This window comes from Scyliorhinus canicula, chromosome 14 (genome assembly GCF_902713615.1).
Source record: "Scyliorhinus canicula chromosome 14, sScyCan1.1, whole genome shotgun sequence".
NCBI classification, from domain to species: Eukaryota; Metazoa; Chordata; class Chondrichthyes; order Carcharhiniformes; family Scyliorhinidae; genus Scyliorhinus; species Scyliorhinus canicula.
In genome coordinates, this window is record NC_052159.1 from 6,377,675 (window position 1) to 6,396,927 (window position 19,253).

General features: G+C 54.6%; 1 protein-coding gene across 5 annotated transcripts in view; it reads left to right on the top strand.

Moving 5' to 3' along the window:
• LOC119977213 (cGMP-dependent 3',5'-cyclic phosphodiesterase) overlaps nucleotides 1-19,253 on the top strand; it is a 440,646-nt gene that overhangs the window by 170,557 nt on the left and 250,836 nt on the right. Inside the window, exon 2 of one of the 5 annotated variants that reach the window (XM_038817924.1) lies at nucleotides 16,106-16,375. The exons of the other annotated variants lie outside the window; for them this stretch is intronic. Coding sequence (XP_038673852.1) covers nucleotides 16,106-16,375 — 270 coding nt within the window. The remainder of the gene's footprint in view (nucleotides 1-16,105; nucleotides 16,376-19,253) is intronic. 5 annotated transcript variants of the gene reach the window in all.

Sequence of the window (19,253 nt, forward strand, 5' to 3'; positions counted from 1 at the left end):
TGACACACTCTCCAGGACCCTCTGTAAATACCGACACACTCCCAGGGGACCGCCCTGTAAATACTGATACACTCTCCCCGGGGACTTCCTGTAAATACTGACTGACTCCCCGGGGACCCCATGTAATTACTGACACACTCCCCCAGAACCCCCTGTAAATACTGACACACTCCCCCGGAACCCCCTGTAAATACTGACACACTCCCCGGGGACCCCCTGTAAATACTGACACACTCCCGGGGACCCCCTGTAAATACTGACACACTCCCGGGGACCCCCTGTAAATACTGACACAATCCCGGGGACCCCCTGTAAATACTGACACACTCCCCGGGGACCCCCTGTAAATACTGATACACTCTCCCCGGGGACTCCCTGTAAATACTGACACACTCCCAGGGGACCCCCTGTAAATACTGACACACTCCCCGGGGACCCCCTGTAAATACTGACACACTCCCGGGGACCCCCTGTAAATACTGACACACTCCCCGGGGACCCCCCTGTAAATACTGACACACTCCCCGGGGACCCCCTGTAAATACTGACACACTCCCCGGGGACTCCCTGTAAATACTGACACACTCTCCCCGGGGACTCCCTGTAAATACTGACACACTCCCGGGGACCCCCTGTAAATACTGACACACTCCCGGGGACCCCCTGTAAATACTGCCACACTCCCCGGGGACTCCCTGTAAATACTGACACACTCCCGGGGACCCCCTGTAAATACTGACACACTCCCCGGGGACCCCCTGTAAATACTGACACACTCCCCGGGGACCCCCTGTAAATACTGACACTCTCCCCGGGGACCCCCCTGTAAATACTGATACACTCTCCCCGGGGACCCCCTGTAAATACTGACACACTCCCCGGGGACTCCCTGTAAATACTGACACACTCCCCGGGGACTCCCTGTAAATACTGACACACTCCCTCCGGGGACTCCCTGTAAATACTGACACACTCCCCGGGACCCCTGTAAATACTGACACACTTCCCGGGGACTCCCTGTAAATACTGACACACTCCCCGGGGACCCCCTGTAAATACTGACACACTCCCCGGGGACTCCCTGTAAATACTGATACACTCTCCCCGGGGACTCCCTGTAAATACTGACACACTCCCCGGGGACTCCCTGTAAATACTGATACACTCTCCCCGGGGACCCCCCTGTAAATACTGACACTCTCCCCGGGGACCCCCTGTAAATACTGACACACTCCCCGGGGACCCCCTGTAAATACTGACACACTCCCCGGGATCCCTGTAAATACTGACACACTCCCCCGGGGCCCCCCTGTAAATACTGACACACTCCCCGGGGATCCCTGTAAATACTGACACACTCCCCCGGGGCCCCCCTGTAAATACTGACACACTCCCGGGGGACTCCCTGTAAATACTGACACACTACCCGGGAACCCCCTGTAAATACTGACACACTCCCCGGGGACTCCCTGTAAATACTGACACACTCCCCGGGGACTCCCTGTAAATACTGACACACTCCCCGGGGACTCCCTGTAAATACTGACACACTCCCCGGGGACTCCCTGTAAATACTGACACACTCCCCGGGGACTCCCTGTAAATACTGACACACTCCCCGGGGACTCCCTGTAAATACTGACACACTCCCCGGGACCCCCTGTAAATACTGACACACTCCCGGGGACCCCCTGTAAATACTGACACACTCCCTCCGGGGACCCCCTGTAAATACTGACACACTCCCCGGGGACCCCCTGTAAATACTGACACACTCCCTCCGGGGACCCCCTGTAAATACTGACACACTCCCTCCGGGGACCCCCTGTAAATACTGACACACTCCCTCCGGGGACTCCCTGTAAATACTGACACACTCCCCGGGGACCCCCTGTAAATACTGACACACTCCCCGGGGACTCCCTGTAAATACTGACACACTCCCCGGGGACCCCCTGTAAATACTGACACACTCCCTCCGGGGACCCCCTGTAAATACTGACACACTCCCTCCGGGGACCCCCTGTAAATACTGACACACTCCCCGGGGACCCCCTGTAAATACTGACACACTCCCCGGGGACTCCCTGTAAATACTGACACACTCCCCGGGGACCCCCTGTAAATACTGACACACTCCCCGGGGACTCCCTGTAAATACTGACACACTCCCCGGGGACCCCCTGTAAATACTGACACACTCCCCGGGGACCCCCTGTAAATACTGACACACTCCCCGGGGACTCCCTGTAAATACTGACACACTCCCCGGGGACCCCCTGTAAATACTGACACACTCCCTCCGGGGACCCCCTGTAAATACTGACACACTCCCCGGGGACCCCCTGTAAATACTGACACACTCCCTCCGGGGACCCCCTGTAAATACTGACACACTCCCCGGGGACCCCCTGTAAATACTGACACACTCCCCGGGGACCCCCTGTAAATACTGATACACTCTCCCCGGGACCCCCTGTAAATACTGACACAATCCCCGGGGACCCCCTGTAAATACTGACACACTCCCCCCGGGGACCCCCTGTAAATACCGACCCACTCCCCGGGGATCCCCTGTAAATACTGACACACTCCCCGGGGACCCCCTGTAAATACTGACACACTCCCCGGGGACCCCCTGTAAATACTGACACACTCCCCGGGGACCCCCTGTAAATACTGACACACTCCCTCCGGGGACCCCCTGTAAATACTGACACACTCCCCGGGGACCCCCTGTAAATACTGACACACTCCCCGGGGGCCCCCTGTAAATACTGACACACTCCCCGGGGACTCCCTGTAAATACTGACACACTCCCCGGGGACTCCCTGTAAATACTGACACACTCCCCGGGGACTCCCTGTAAATACTGACACACTCCCCGGGGACCCCCTGTAAATACTGACACACTCCCCGGGGACACCCTGTAAATACTGACACACTCCCCGGGGACCCCCTGTAAATACTGACACACTCCCCGGGGACTCCCTGTAAATACTGACACACTCCCCGGGGACTCCCTGTAAATACTGACACACTCCCCGGGGACCCCCTGTAAATACTGACACACTCCCTCCGGGGACCCCCTGTAAATACTGACACACTCCCTCCGGGGACCCCCTGTAAATACTGACACACTCCCCGGGGACCCCCTGTAAATACTGACACACTCCCCGGGGACCCCCTGTAAATACTGATACACTCTCCCCGGGACCCCCTGTAAATACTGACACACTCCCCCCGGGGACCCCCTGTAAATACCGACCCACTCCCCGGGGATCCCCTGTAAATACTGACACACTCCCCGGGGACCCCCTGTAAATACTGACACACTCCCCGGGGACCCCCTGTAAATACTGACACACTCCCCGGGGACCCCCTGTAAATACTGACACACTCCCTCCGGGGACCCCCTGTAAATACTGACACACTCCCCGGGGACCCCCTGTAAATACTGACACACTCCCCAGGGACCCCCTGTAAATACTGACACACTCCCCGGGGACCCCCTGTAAATACTGACACACTCCCCGGGGACTCCCTGTAAATACTGATACACTCTCCCCGGGGACCCCCTGTAAATACTGACACACTCCCCGGGGACCCCCTGTAAATACTGACACACTCCCCGGGGACTCCCTGTAAATACTGACACACTCCCCGGGACCCCCTGTAAATACTGACACACTCCCCGGGGACCCCCTGTAAATACTGACACACTCCCCGGGGACTCCCTGTAAATACTGATACACTCCCCCGGGGATCCCCTGTAAATACTGACACACTCCCCGGGGACCCCCTGTAAATACTGACACACTCCCCGGGACCCTTGAAGCTACTGAGGTAATTTGAGACACCAGGGGCGGAATTCTCCGCACTCACGACGGGGCGGAGAATAGCGGGCGGCGTAAATTTTTACGGCCACGCTGGTCCGACGCCCTCCCGCTATTCTCCCCCCCCCACGCCCGCCTCCCGACACGAATCGCTGCTCGCCGTTTTTTTACGGCGAGCAGCGATTCTCCCCTGGCCGATGAGCCGAATTCCAAGGCCTTTACGGCCGTTTTTATGAACGTAAATCACACCTGGTCTGACCGTTCGTACAAACGGCCGTAAAGTCCCGATCTGGGGAACCATGGCACCGATTGGCACGGCAGTACCACGGCCGTGTACTTACCCGCGCACTCTTTCTCCTTCCGCTGTCCCGCTGTATCCATTCGCGGGGCGGCTGAGGGGCATACCGGCCCGCGCATGCGTGGGTTTCACGCATATGCGTGATGACATCTTCTGCGCATACGCGGGTTGGAGTCGTCCAATCCGCGCATGCGCGGCTGCCGTCATCTGACGCGTCAGCCGTCGCTAACTCTGGCTAGCGGGCTTAACGAAATTCGTTAAGCCCGCTATGCCGGAGTTCACGGCCGCGCGATGCTAGCCCCGACCGGGGAGCAGAATCGGTTCCCGGTCGGGGGGCGGAGGCTGGCGTCAAACCCGCCCGTTTTTGACGCCAGCCTCACGATTTTTCGCGGGTGCGGAGAATCACGCCCCAGTTCTTTCCTAACCTTTCCACAACTCAATGGGAACATTGTGCTTTGATTGTGGAAACCGTTTGAAATTGATTATATGCAACAACGGAGATAAACCATTGGCAAACTAACAAATCAGAGGAAAGACAGACGGACCGATTACAGAAACAGGAAGTTATGAGAGACTCCCATTGTCGAGTTCAGGTTTAAGAGCAATTGTTTGGAACAACAACAACTTACATTCAGCCACGGACGGGATTCCCCGCGAACCGGCGGGGCGGGCCACTCCGGCGCCAAGGAGTGGCGTCAACCACTCCGGCGTCAGGCTGCCCCTTCAGGGGATAGGCCGGCGCCAGAGTGTTTGGCGCCATGCCAACCGGCGCCAAAGAGCCTCCACCAGCCGACGCCACTTGGCGCATGCAGGAGAGCGCCAGCGTGTGTTGCTGTTTTCCCTGGGGGTTCTTCTCCGCACCGGCCATGGTGGAGCTTGCGGAGGGAAAGTGTGCCCCCACGGCACAGGCCCGCCCGCGGATCGGTGGGCTCCAGTTGTGGGCCAGGCCACCGTGGGGGCACCTCCCAAGGCCAGATTCCCAGGCAGCTGAACGCACCCCCGCCTATGATGGAGAGATCAAAATTGGGAAAGTTCGGCAGGCCAGAGTTGGCGAGTCCCAGGGATCCCGGAGGATTGTGGGGCTGGAGGAGGTGACAGAGATAGGGAGGGGGCTGAGGCCAGGGAGGCATTTGAAAACGAGGATGAGAGTTTTAAAATCGAGTTGTTGCTTGATCGGGATCCTGCTGTGCTCAAGTACAGGAATGAGATAGAGAATCTGGTGAACTGGTGCAAAGACAATAATCTCTCCCTCAATGTCAACAAAACGAAGGAGATTGTCATCGACTTCAGGAAGCGTAGTGGGGAACATGCCCGTCTACATCAATGGGAACAAAGTAGAAAGGGTCGAGAGCTTCAAGTTTTTAGGTGTCCAGATCACCAACAACCTCTCCTGGTCCCCCCCATGCCGACACTATAGTTAAGAAAGCCCACCAATGACTCTATTTTCTCAGAAGACTAAGGAAATTTGGCATGTCAGCTACGACTCACACCAACTTTTACAGATGCACCATAGAAACCATTCTTTCTGGTTGTATCACAGCTTGGTATGGAGCCTGCTCTGCTCAAGACCGCAGGAAACTACAAAAGGTTGTGAATGTAGCCCAATCCATCACGCACCCCGGACATACTCTCTTCCACCTTCTTCCGTCAGGAAAAAGATACCAAAGTTTGAGGTTACGTACGAACCGACTCAAGAACAGCTTCTTCCCCACTACCATCAGACTTTTGAATGGACCTACCTCGTATTAAGTTGATCTTTTCTCTACACCTTGCTATAACTGTAACATTATATTCTGCAGTCTCTCCTTCCTTCCCTCTGTACAGTATGCATTGTTTGTGCAGCATGCAAGAAACAATACTTTTCACTGTACACTGATACATGTGACAATAATAAATCAAATTTAAAAAAAAGTGGCTGCCCTGTGTCCTACTTCACCAGCGTGACTGCACCTTGATTCATTCATTTCATTAGCTGTAAAGTGCTTTGCGACAACCAGTGGTTGTGAAAGGTGCTAGACAAATGCAAGTCTGTCCATTTCTCTCACTGTAACCGGGTACACTTCACAGCAATGCGCAGTTGTGTGTGGGATCCCCAGAGGGGGTAAACGGTGCTATTGGAGTGTCGGTTAATTTCATATCTAGAAGGTTTCGTCAATGAGGATTGTGACCATTCAGCTGAAAAATGAATGAATTGGGAAAATGCGGGAGAGAGAGAAAGAGAGCATCCATTTACTCTCCCTCAACAACGAGGCACGAGACCAGCCTGATTTTGCCAAGAAAATTAATCTGAAATGTGTTAACGAGCTTGGATTTTTACTCAGGACCTGCTGCCTTACAGCAGACAGTTCTCGACTCTCTCTCTCTCTCTCGCCGCACCCTGTGTCTAATGTGTTTTGACATTTTAATTTGATGCCACATTCTGATTTGCCCGCAGTCCACAGACCCAGCCAGTGGCTCAGAAACAATCTGCCTGCCCTCGTTTAATCTCCAGGTTTAACCCTTTGGCGAGGAGGGGCTGGATACCTTCACGTCTCTGGCACAGCAACAGGGCAATCCTGGGGTGCCAAGCCGGTGGGCTCCTGGGAGGAACATCTAACCACACATGCTGACAGACCCCACCTCTGGGATCCATCAGCCAAGTATGACGCTGGTGCACATGACGCATTTGAGCAAACGTGCAGCAGAGAGAGGCTCGATTGCAGCTTAGTGGCCGTTACTGGGCTGGTATAATTCAGATGGATGAAGAGGGAGATGGGGGAACGATGCCACGGGGCTTAATCTGGAGGTTCATGTTCTCAGGGCCTGGGTTCAAATCCTACCCTGGTAGAATTCATATTCTGTTCATGGAAAACTGGGAGTTGAAAGTTAATCTTGGTAAAACCATGAAATTATCATTAGTTGTTGCAAAGTCCCATCTGCTTCACTTGTTGAGAAGGATGTATAAAGTGTTTGAGAATATTTTGTCTCATTCTGTCGCTGGACTGTGGACAGGTGTTTACTGCCAACATGTATGTAACAAACTTCCACAAACTACAACGCTGATCTGTTAACTGAGGGGCAATTATTAGCGAGGGCATTGCGGGGAACTCACCTCGTACAAAGATACGAATTGGGAGCAGGGGTAGGCCATTCGGCCCCTCGAACCTGTTGCCCCATTCAATAAGATGGTGGCCGATCTGATCGTGACCTCACCCCCCACATTCCTACCAACCCCCTGATAATCTTTAGCCCCCGGGTCAATCGAGAACCTCTCCAGTTCTGCCGTAAAAATATTCATTGAGTCTGCCTCCACTGCGCCCTGGGGGGAATGTTCCAAAGACCCACGGCCGTCCTGAGAGGAATAATTTCCCCTCATCTCCGTCCTAAATGGCTGACCCTTTATTTTGAAACAGTGACCCCCTCATTCTAGATTCTCCGACAAGAGGAAACATCTGTGATCCTGAGGCTAAGTGTTGACGCCGTCGGAAACGCCGTGGGATTCTGTGATCCTGAGGCTAAGTGTTGACGCCGTCGGAAACGCCGTCGCACTGGAGTGATCCACGCTGTTCCAGCTGCTGGTCCTGGCGTGAACTGGGCACCACGGGGTCCACGCATACGCACCAGCGCCAACGCGCGCACATGTGCAGCGGCAGCAGCAGCAATGCGCGCACATGCGCAGTGGCACCGGCGGCAACGTGCACATGCGCAGTGGCACCGGCGCCAACGTGCACATGCGCAGTGGCACCGGCGCCAATGTGCACATGCGCAGTGGCACCAGCGCCAACGCATGCCCGCGCAGAGGCTTCCTTCAACGCGCCGGCCCCGACGCAACATGGCGCAGGGCTGCAGGGGCCGGCGCGGAAGAAAGGAGGCCCCCAGCCTGAGAGGCCGGCCCGCCGATCAGTAGGTCCCGATCGCCGGACAGGCCACATCGGAGGCCCCCCCACCCCCTGCCCCCGGACCCTTCCACACCGAGATCCCGCCGGCTGAGACCAGGTGTGAATGGCGCTGGCGGGACTTGAGGTTTTTACGACAGTCGCTCGGCCCATCGGCGGGGGGGGGGGGGGGGGGGGGGGGGGGGGGGCGCGTAGCTCTGCGGAGAATCGTGTGCCGGCATTTGGGTGGCATGGTGCGATTGCCGCCGGTCGCGGGGGTTCTCCGGCCCGGCCCCCGGGCTGAGAGACTCCCGCCCCCGGGCTGAGAGACTCCCGCCCCCGGGCTGAGGGACTCCCGCCCCCGGGCTGAGCTGAGAGACTCCTGCCCCCGGGCTGAGAGACTCCCGCCCCCGGGCTGAGAGACTCCCGCCCCCGGGCTGAGAGACTCCCGCCCCCGGGCTGAGAGACTCCTGCCCCCGGCTGAGAGACTCCCGCCCCCGGGCTGAGAGACTCCCGCCCCCGGGCTGAGCTGAGCGACTCCCGCCCCGGGCTGAGAGACTCCCGCCCCCGGGCTGAGGGACTCCCGCCCCCGGGCTGAGAGACTCCCGCCCCCGGGCTGAGAGACTCCCGCCCCCGGGCTGAGAGACTCCCGCCCCCGGGCTGAGAGACTCCCGCCCCCGGGCTGAGAGACTCCCGCCCCCGGGCTGAGGGACTCCCGCCCCCGGGCTGAGGGACTCCCGCCCCCGGGCTGAGAGACTCCCGCCCCCGGGCTGAGAGACTCCCGCCCCCGGGCTGAGAGACTCCCGCCCCCGGGCTGAGAGACTCCTGCCCCCGGGCTGAGAGACTCCCGCCCCCGGGCTGAGAGACTCCCGCCCCCGGGCTGAGCTGAGAGACTCCCGCCCCCGGGCTGAGAGACTCCCGCCCCCGGGCTGAGGGACTCCCGCCCCCGGGCTGAGAGACTCCCGCCCCGGGCTGAGGGACTCCCGCCCCCGGGCTGAGGGACTCCCGCCCCCGGGCTGAGAGACTCCCGCCCCGGGCTGAGAGACTCCCGCCCCCGGGCTGAGAGACTCCCGCCCCCGGGCTGAGAGACTCCCGCCCCCGGGCTGAGAGACTCCCGCCCCCGGGCTGAGAGACTCCCGCCCCCTCACTCTGCGAAGTCCCCTTAGGATCTTACATGTTCCAATAAGATCATCTCTCAGTCTTCTAAACTCGATTGGGTACAGGCCCAACCAGCCCAAATATTCCTCGTAGAGGAACCCCCTCATTCAGGGTATCAGCCCAGTCAACTTCCTCTGAACTGAATCTCTGAGCTCCCAACCTCTTCTTCAAGCCAATGTCATGGGATCTTTTATGTCAGTCTGAGAGTGCAAATGAGGATGACTGGCCGGCACGGTAGCACAGCGGTTAGCACTGTTGCTTCACAGCACCAAGGGCCTGGGTTCGATTCCCGGCTTGGGTCACTGTCTGTGTGGAGTCTGCACGTTCTCCCCGTATGTGCGTGGGTTTCCTCCGGGTGCTCCGGTTTCCTCCCACAGTCCAAAGACACGCTGTTAGGTGAATTGGACATTCTGAATTCTCCCTCTGTGTACCCGAACAGGCGCCAGAGTGTGGTGACTGGAGGATTTTCACAGTAACTTCATTACAGTGTTAATGTCAGCCTACTTGTGACACTAATGGAGATTATCATTATTGAGGAGGCTCTCTGGCAGTGAAGTACTCCCTCCGGATGGCACCGAGATTATCCGCCTGAATGTTGTGCTCAAATATTTGCAATGGGGCTCACGATGTTGGGGCTCAGGGGCCAGAATACTCAGCCTTGCGGAAAATATATTGTCAAAACACAAGGTCAAATTAACTGATATTGGTGTCTGAGTTAACCAGCACTGTACATACACAGCAGAGAATATTGGCCGCCATGTAAATGCACAGACAGTGGACCTGGAAAGAGAACTCAGCCATTTGTTTGATTGCCTCTCAGTTGGGAAAACCCGTCAGCTTTGGGTGCCTGGAAATGGGTTGAAATTGGTTTGTTGTGTGCACCCTTAGTCCACACCAAGGATTTCCTACTGAGGTGTCTAGTTGCCACACTACAGGAAGGTTTGTGAGGGCCCTCGAGAGAGTGCGGAGGAGATTGACCAGAATGAGTCCAGGGCTGAGGGGATTTTAGTTCCAAGGCTGGGTTGGAGAAGCTGGGGTTGTTCTCTGGGGACTGAAGGAGATTGAGGGGAGATTTGATAGAGGTTTCCAAGATAATGACAGGATTGGATCAATTGGAGAAAGAAAATGTGTTCCGATCAGCTGATGCTATAAGGACTGGGGGGTGGGGGGGGGGGGGGGGGGGGTCATAAGTTAAAGGTTTTGGGCACGAGACACAGGGGGAAATGCGAGTAAAGTCTTATTTATACAGCGAGTGGCGATGAGCTGGAACTCACTTCCCACGAGGGGAGTGAAAGTGGAGACGATGAATGACTTCCAAAGGAAATTGGACGGGTGCTTGAGGGAAATAAACCTGCAGAGTTACAGAGTACGGGGATAGAGCGGGGAATGGGACTGACTGGATTGGTCGACAGAGGGACAGCATGGACCCATTGGGTTGAATGGCCTCGTTCTAACTGGGTGGGTCGAGTCAGTGATGGGGAGAGTGTACATGGGGATGTGGGAGGGGAGTGAATGGGGGGTAGGGTCAGTGATAGGGGAGAGTGTACATGGGGCTGTGGGAGGGGAGTGAATGGGTGGGTAGGGTCAGTGATAGGGGAGAGTGTACATGGGGATGTGGGAGGGGAGTAAATGGGGGGGGGTAGAGTCAGTGATAGGGGAGAGTGTACATGGGGATGTGGGAGGGGAGTGAATGGGTGGGTAGAGTCAGTGATAGGGGAGAGTGTACATGGGGGTGTGGGAGGGGAGTGAATGGGTGGGTAGAGTCAGTGATAGGGGAGAGTGTACATGGGGGTGTGGGAGGGGAGTGAATGGGTGGGTAGAGTCAGTGATAGGGGAGAGTGTACATGGGGCTGTGGGAGGGGAGTGAATGGGGGGTAGAGTCAGTGATAGGGGAGAGTGTACATGGGGGTGTGTGAGGGGAGTGAATGGGTGGATAGAGTCAGTGATAGGGGAGAGTGTACATGGGGGTGTGGGAGGGGAGCGAATGGGGGGGTAGAGTCAGTGATAGGGCAGAGTGTACATGGGGGTGTGGGAGGTGAGTGAATGGGTGGGTAGAGTCAGTGATAGGGGAGAGTGTACATGGGGGTGTGGGAGGGGAGTGAATGGGGGGTAGAGTCAGTGATAGGGTAGGGGGGAGTGTACATGGGGATGTGGGAGGGGAGTGAATGGGTGGGTAGAGTCAGTGATAGGGGAGAGTGTACATGGGGATGTGGGAGGGGAGTGAATGGGGGGGTAGAGTCAGTGATGGGGGAGAGTGTACATGGGGGTGTGGGAGGGGAGTGAATGGGGGTGGGTAGAGTCAGTGATAGGGGAGAGTGTACATGGGGATGTGGGAGGGGAGTGAATGGGGGGGGTAGAGTCAGTGATAGGGGAGAGTGTACATGGGGGTGTGTGAGGGGAGTGAATGGGGATAGAGTCAGTGATAGGGAGAGTGTACATGGGGGTGTGGGAGGGGAGTGAATGGGGGGTAGAGTCAGTGATAGGGTAGGGGGGAGTGTACATGGGGTTGTGGGAGGGGAGTGAATGGGGGTGGACTGAACTTGCACCTTGTTGACTGTGACTACCTTTCCAAGATTTTTCCTGTCTCCTTCACATATTCCAGCCTCACTTTTCACTATTATGGATTAATTGTGGAGTTAAACACAGCAATGACGTGATTAATAGCAGACCCGTTGCCATAGAAACCTATCAAACGGCATTGAATGCCTCACATAAACATCTTATTTCAATTTTTTTCAAGCCGTAAGAGAAAATAGAAGCTGAAACAATTCTTCCTCAGCCTCACACTTCAGTTTAATGCAGAGGTCGTCATCGACCCACACTGCACACCAGGATGAAAAGTAAATAATTTAATGCTGTCCGAGAGGGAGGTGAAAATCGCTTATTGTCACGAGTAGGCTTCAATGAAGTTACTGTGAAAAGCCCCTAGTCGCCACATTCCAGTGCCTGTTCGGGGAGGCTGGTACGGGAATCGAACCGTGCTGCTGGCCTGCCTTGGTCGGCTTTCAAAGCCAGCGATTTAGCCCAGTGAGCTAGGGTTTGTGTTGGGAGGCTGGTGACAGGTTCTGGGATAACTCAGGCACGAGGAAAGAGGATTGGTGGAGGAGGATGGATGTCCCCACCCAGTCAGCCTTCCTATACCCCATCTCCAGCAATGAGTGCTGTTCTGATTGGGCCCATCTCCTCCTCCCATTCACCATTGAAAGCAGGGGGGACCTTGAGCAATGTCCCTCAGTACTGACCCTCTGACAGTGCAGCACTCCCTCAGTACTGACCCTCTGACAGTGCGGCACTCCCTCAGTACTGACCCTCTGACAGTGCGGCACTCCCTCAGTACTGACCCTCTGACAGTGCAGCACTCCCTCAGTACTGACCCTCTGAGAATGTGGCACTCCCTCAGTACTGACCCTCTGACAGTGCAGCCCTCCCTCAGTACTGACCCTCTGACAGTGCGGCACTCCCTCAGTACTGACCCTCTGACAGTGCGGCACTCCCTCAGTACTGACCCTCTGACAGTGCAGCACTCCCTCAGTACTGACCCTCTGACAGTGCGGCACTCCGTCAGTACTGACCCTCTGACAGTGCAGCACTCCCTCAGTACTGACCCTCTGACAGTGCGGCACTCCCTCAGTACTGACCCTCTGACAGTGCAGCACTCTCTCAGTTATGACCCTCTGACAGTGCGGCACTCCCTCAGTACTGACCCTCTGACAGTGCGGCACTAACTCAGTACTGACCCTCTGACAGTGCGGCGCTCCCTCAGTACTGACCCTCTGACAGTGCGGCACTCCCTCAATACTGACCCTCTGACAGTGCGGCACTCCCTCAGTACTGACCCTCTGACAGTGCAGCCCTCCCTCAGTACTGATCCTCTCACAGTGCAGCACTCCCTCAGTACTGAACCTCTGACAGTGCGGCACTCCCTCAGTACTGACCCTCTGACAGTGCAGCACTCTCTCAGTACTGACCCTCTGACAGTGCAGCACTCCCTCAGTACTGACCCTCTGACAGTGCGGCACTTCCTCAGTACTGACCCTCTGACAGTGCGGTACTCCCTCAGTACTGACCCTCTGACAGTGCGGCACTCCCTCAGTACTGACCCTCTGACAGTGCGGCACTCCCTCAGTACTGACCCTCTAACAGTGCGGCACTCCCTCAGTACTGACCCTCTGACAGTGCGGCACTCCCTCAGTACTGACCCTCTGACGGTGCGGCACTCCCTCAGTACTGACCCTCTGACAGTGCAGCACTCCCTCAGTACTGACCCTCTGACAGTGCAGCACTCCCTCAGTACTGACCCTCTGACAGTGCAGCACTCCCTCAGTACTGACCCTCTGACAGTGCGGCACTTCCTCAGTACTGACCCTCTGACAGTGCGGCACTCCCTCAGTACTGACCCTCTGACAGTGCAGCACTCCCTCAGTACTGACCCTCTGACAGTGCGGCACTCCCTCAGTACTGACCCTCTGACAGTGCGGCACTCCCTCAGTACTGACCCTCTGACAGTGCGGCACTCCCTCTGTACTGACCCTCTGACAGTGCGGCACTCCCTCAGTACTGACCCTCTGACAGTGCGGCACTCCCTCAGTACTGACCCTCTGACAGTGCAGCACTCCCTCAGTACTGACCCTCTGACAGTGCAGCACTCCCTCAGTACTGACCCTCTGACAGTGCAGCACTCCCTCAGTACTGACCCTCTGACAGTGCGGCACTCCCTCAGTACTGACCCTCTGACAGTGCAGCACTCCCTCAGTACTGACCCTCTGACAGTGCAGCACTCCCTCAGTACTGACCCTCTGACAGTGCGGCACTCCCTCAGTACTGACCCTCTGACAGTGCAGCACTCCCTTGGTACTCCACTGGGAGTGTCAATGTGTACCATGGGCTCAGATTTTGGAGTGGTGGTGAACAAACAGCAAATTCTCACTGAGAATTGGAGGTACCCATCCGGCCAGGATGACACCGGACTAGCCCGTGATTGGTTGAGAGAAGTCGTCAACGTGACCGAGTGTGAATTGCGGTGTCATTATTGAGTGGATGTGTTCGAGAGCGAGGAGGTGGAATTTGAGCCATTGGCTCAATGGAAGAGCTTGGCCATGTGCCGTCCAGTGTAAGGCCTGACTCTGCACAGGGATGCTGAGGGGCGGTGTGGTTGGGGGGGGGGGGGGGGGTGGGGTGAGTTAGGGGAGAAGGTGTGGTGGGTTGGCGAGGGTGGGGGTGTGCTGTGGGGTACTCAGCCTTAGCCCCGAAGGCAACACTGGTTCCTGGAGGTTCCGACATGCCTGCCCAGCTGAACTGCCTTCGGGGCCCTCAATGACCCACCCAAGACCCGTCAGACCCACTACCTGGGCAGTGGGCGGGAAACAACAAGTGGGGAAGACCTGCATTCTTTGGGATTAGTGAGGGGCTTTCCAGGAGACAGGGCCAAATCTTCGAATCCATCACCGTGTAGAGTGGACACGTCAGGTTGCCAACCCTCCCGTGTTGTCCTCGTGTCTCCAGCAACTGAAGATCAATCACCCCAACACTGCATGGTGTGCAGACCTGGATAATTTTCATCGGGATATTATAAGTTAAAAAAATCTTGTCATTTCCTTTGAACATTTTTATTTACCAGATATAAAAATATTGAAAATGGGGATGGATGTGTTAGACGACTAACGGCAGGAATGTGGGGCACGGGAAACACAGAAACATAGCAAATAGGGGCAGGAGGAGGCCATTCGGCCCCTTGAGTTCGCTCTACATTCCTATCTGATCATGGCTGATCCTCCATCTCAACTTCACACTCCCGCACTCTCCCCATAACCCCGACACCTTTACCTATTTCCTCCTCAAATATGTTCAGGGACCTGGCCTCCTTCTGTGCTACAGAATTCCACAGGTTCCCGTGACCTCGTATCTTGAGGCTGTGGCGTCTAGTTTTAGACCCCCCCCCCCAGCCAAAGGGACATCATCCCTGAATCCAGTGTCCAGCCCTGTCAGAATTTCATCCGTTTCAATTAGAGTTAACATAGAATCCCTGCATTGCAGAAGGAGGCCATTGGCCCATCGGGTCTGCCATCCCTCTGAAAGAGCATCCAACCTAGGCCCGCTACCCTGCCCCATCCCCATAACCCCACCTAACCTGCACGCCTTTGGACTGTGGGAGGATACCGGAGCACCCGGAGGAAACCCACGCAGACATCGGGGAGAACGAGAAGGGGTAGCACGGTAGCATTGTGGATAGCCCAATCGCTTCACAGCTCCAGGGTCCCAGGTTCGATTCTGGCTTGGGTCACTGTCTGTGCGGAGTCTGCACATCCTCCCCGTGTCTGCGTGGGTTTCCTCCGGGTGCTCCGGTTTCCTCCCACAGTCCAAAGATGTGCAGGTTAGGTGGATTGGACATGATAAATTGCCCTTAGTGTCCAAAATTGCCCTTGGTGTTGGGTGGGGTTACTGGGTTATGGGGATAGGGTGGAGGTGTTAACCTTGGGTAGGGTGCTCTTTCCAGGAGCCGATGCAGACTCGATGGGCCGAATGGCCTCCTCCTGCACTGTAAATTCTATGATCTATGATCTAACTCCTCACAGTGACCCCAAAATTGAACCCGGGTCCCTGGAGCTGTGAGGCAGCAGTGCTAACTACTGTGCCACCATGCCGCCCTGTTGCATTTGCCTTCATGACGGCTTGCTGTAGCTGCATGCCTGCTTTCAGTGACTGGTATACTCGGACACCCAGGTCCCTCTGTATATTAACCTGACTTTTCAAATCGTGTGGTGAAACCTCCATTCGATCGTAGTTGGCATCTCTATTGCTGCAGCTTCGTACCTCTGTGCCCGACATCCCCAAAGGTGGAGCAAGTGTTGTGGTTTGGTGGTGATTGTCAATGGGCGGCTGGGCAGCAGTGCCCCAGCTTCACCCATTTTGTGCTGGTTGCTAGATTCATCATTTCTGACAATGTCTCTTAATGTTCTAGAACGGTGAGCGCCCAGATGTAAGTGTAGAGAAAGAGACGAAATTCCCCGGCAGAAGGAGAGGGAAGGTATGCCTCGGTGCCTGCAAAGCCAAACAGATCGAAAATGCGCAAGGAATTGGGAACGAGAGCTATTCTTCCGTATGTTCTAGTCATGAAGCGTCAGAGACAGAGCACGAGCCAATAATGAGGCAGATAGAGAGGAGAAAGGGCAGCAAAAGGAGAAGTTTTGAGAGCAGTGCATCTTTCTTCGCCTCGTTCACAGTTCATGAGGTGAGGTTTATTCAAAGTGAGAGGGTGGGTGGAGACGACGTGGGGGGGGGGGGGGGGTGTATGGGGTGGAGGTGGGGGCAGTGAGGGGTAATTTCCCGAACTCTGCAGATGTCATCAATGTCAAGCTGCTCACGATAGCGGAATGGAAGCAGGTCGAAACCTTCAGGTGACCTGCAAACCGACAAAGACACCCACGGATCGCACTCCGTCCATGTTGGGGTAATGTGGCTGGACTAGGAATCCAATAGGCCCTGGGTCAAAACTGTGAGAGGTCAGCTCAAATCCCACCATTTGGCAACAAGCTAGGTTGTAAATTATATCGATTAATACATCTGGAGTAAAGTACTGGCCTCTTTAATAATGACGAGGAAACTTGTGGATTGTTTAAAAATGGGGAAGGAATCTCTCACCCTCACCAGATCTAGCCTACACGGGACTCCAGACCCTCTTAGCTGTCCTTCTGTAACATAAAGGGGCGGATGGTGGTGTGTGCTCCAGTTACAGGATCTGAGGGCCAGGTGAATGCTTCCCGGACACTTCTACTCCCACCAGCTCCCGACTGGTGGAATTGAAATTCAATTATTGAAAAAAGATTTGTAATTGAAGCCAGTCTCAGTCATGTGACCATTGCCGATTGTCGTAAAAATCCATCTAGTTCACTAATGTCTTCTCGGGGGGAGGGAAATCTACCGCGTTTACCCGGTCTGGCCTACGTGTGACTCCTGACCCACAGCAGTGCGGTTGACTCTTAGCTGCCCCTCTCTGAAATGGTCAAGCGAGACACTCAGTTCGAAATGGACCATCAAGTCATTCAGCTCGAGGGGAATTAGGGACAGGCAATGAATCCTTCACCTGATTTTGTATTGTCAAATAGAAGACATGCTCTCAGTCTCTTCGGCTCAACCAACAATAGAAGTCAGAAATTGTTGGGATCCTTGCGCTGTTCCCTGTGATTCTCCTCTAGTCTAACTCTGCAGGCCTGAAAACACCTCGTTATCCCTTCCCCCTGCCCTCTGACCTTTGGCCATGCTAATATATAATCCAAACCCTTTCAGCCCTTATCCAGTGACCTTTAATGTCACGCCTTATCAGATGCCTTCTGAAAATTCAAGGGCACCACATCTAACGCTCGCCTTTATCTTGGTGGCCAATTACATTCTCAAAATCTTGAATAAAGTTAAACACAATTTCTCTTTCACTCAATCCTGCTCTTAATCCAATAATTCTCGGTGCCCTCTTGCCCTCTCTGTAATGATAGATTCCACCATTTTCTTGACTGATGTCATACTAACTGACCTACAGTTGCTTTCTTGGATACTGGAGTTACATTTTCAAGCTTCCAATCAATGGGGACTGTTCTATAATCTGGCCGATTTTGGAAGTTCTTTGCTGCCATCTCTTTCAGTAGCCTAGGATGTAGTCTATCGGGTCTCGGAGCATTGTTGGCATATTGTCCGATGGGTTTGTCCAATATGTTTCATTACTGAAATTACAGAACTGCTTACCACAGAGCTGGCATGGAATCAATGGCTGAATAGCTTCATTTTGTGCTCTTTGACTATTAATTATTTAAGTTCCGCACTTTCATTAGATTCTAATACGATGAACGTCTGAGGATCGTGGGATTATATTCATTGGAGTTTAGGAGGTTGAGGGGAGATCTAATAGAAACGTACAAGATAATGAATGGCTTGGATAGGATGGACGTAGGGAAGTTGTTTCCATTAGCAGGGGAGACTAGGACGCGGCGGCACAGCCTTAGAATAAAAGGGAGTCACTTTAGAACAGAGATGAGGAGAAATTTCTTCAGCCAGAGAGTGGTAGGTCTGTGGAATTCATTGCCACAGAGGGTGGTGGAGGCCGGGACATTGAGTGTCTTTAAGACAGAAATTGATAAATTCTTGATTTCTCGAGGAATTAAGGGCTATGGGGAGAGAGCGGGTAAATGGAGTTGAAATCAACCATGATTGAATGGTGGAGTGGACTCGATGGGCCGAATGGCCTTACTTCCACTCCTATGTCTTATGGTCTTATTCTTAATTCCACACCATTTCAGATATATATTTTTTTGTCCTTTGAAGACAGAAACAAAACATTTGTTTATTCATTGTGCCATTTTCTTATCATAATCTTTATTAGCGTCACAAGTAGGCTTACATTAACACTGCGGTGAAGTTACTGTGAAAAGCCCCTAGTCGCCACACTCCGGCGCCTGTTCGGGTACACAGAGGGAGAATTCCGATTGTCCAATTCACCTAACAGCACATCTTTCGGGACTTGTGGGAGGAAACCGGAGGAAATTCGAGCAGACGCAGGGAGAACGTACAGACTCTGCACAGACAGTGACCCAAGACGCGAATCAAACCCGGGTCCCTGGCACTGTGAAGCAGCAGTGCGAGCTACTGTGCAGGCAACTTACTCCCCATCATAATTTTCCTGTTTCTATCTCTAAGAAACCATTGTTTACTTTTGCTACTCTCTTACTTTTTCCATCGATGCAGAGGTTCTTGTAATCTGTTTTTATCGAGCATGTCTCATTATTGTGTCCCAAATGTGTGGCTGGCCTTTCTCCTCCATTATCACATGCTTAGGTGGTGGCATTATGGTCTTGTCTCTGACCGAGTAATCCAGAAATGATGTCTAATGTTGACCATTAAAAGCCATCTGGCTCACTGATGTCCTTTAGGGAAGGACATCTGCCACATTACTCCGGGTCCACAGACATGGGGATTAGATGTCCTCTTAAAGCCACTCAGTTCAAGGGCAATTAGGGATGGGCAATGAACGTTGGTCCATTAAAAAAAAAACATCTTTTGTTGGTTCCTAAAACCCTCCCAATTCTCAGGCTTTCAATTATTCTTGGCAACATTCTAAACCG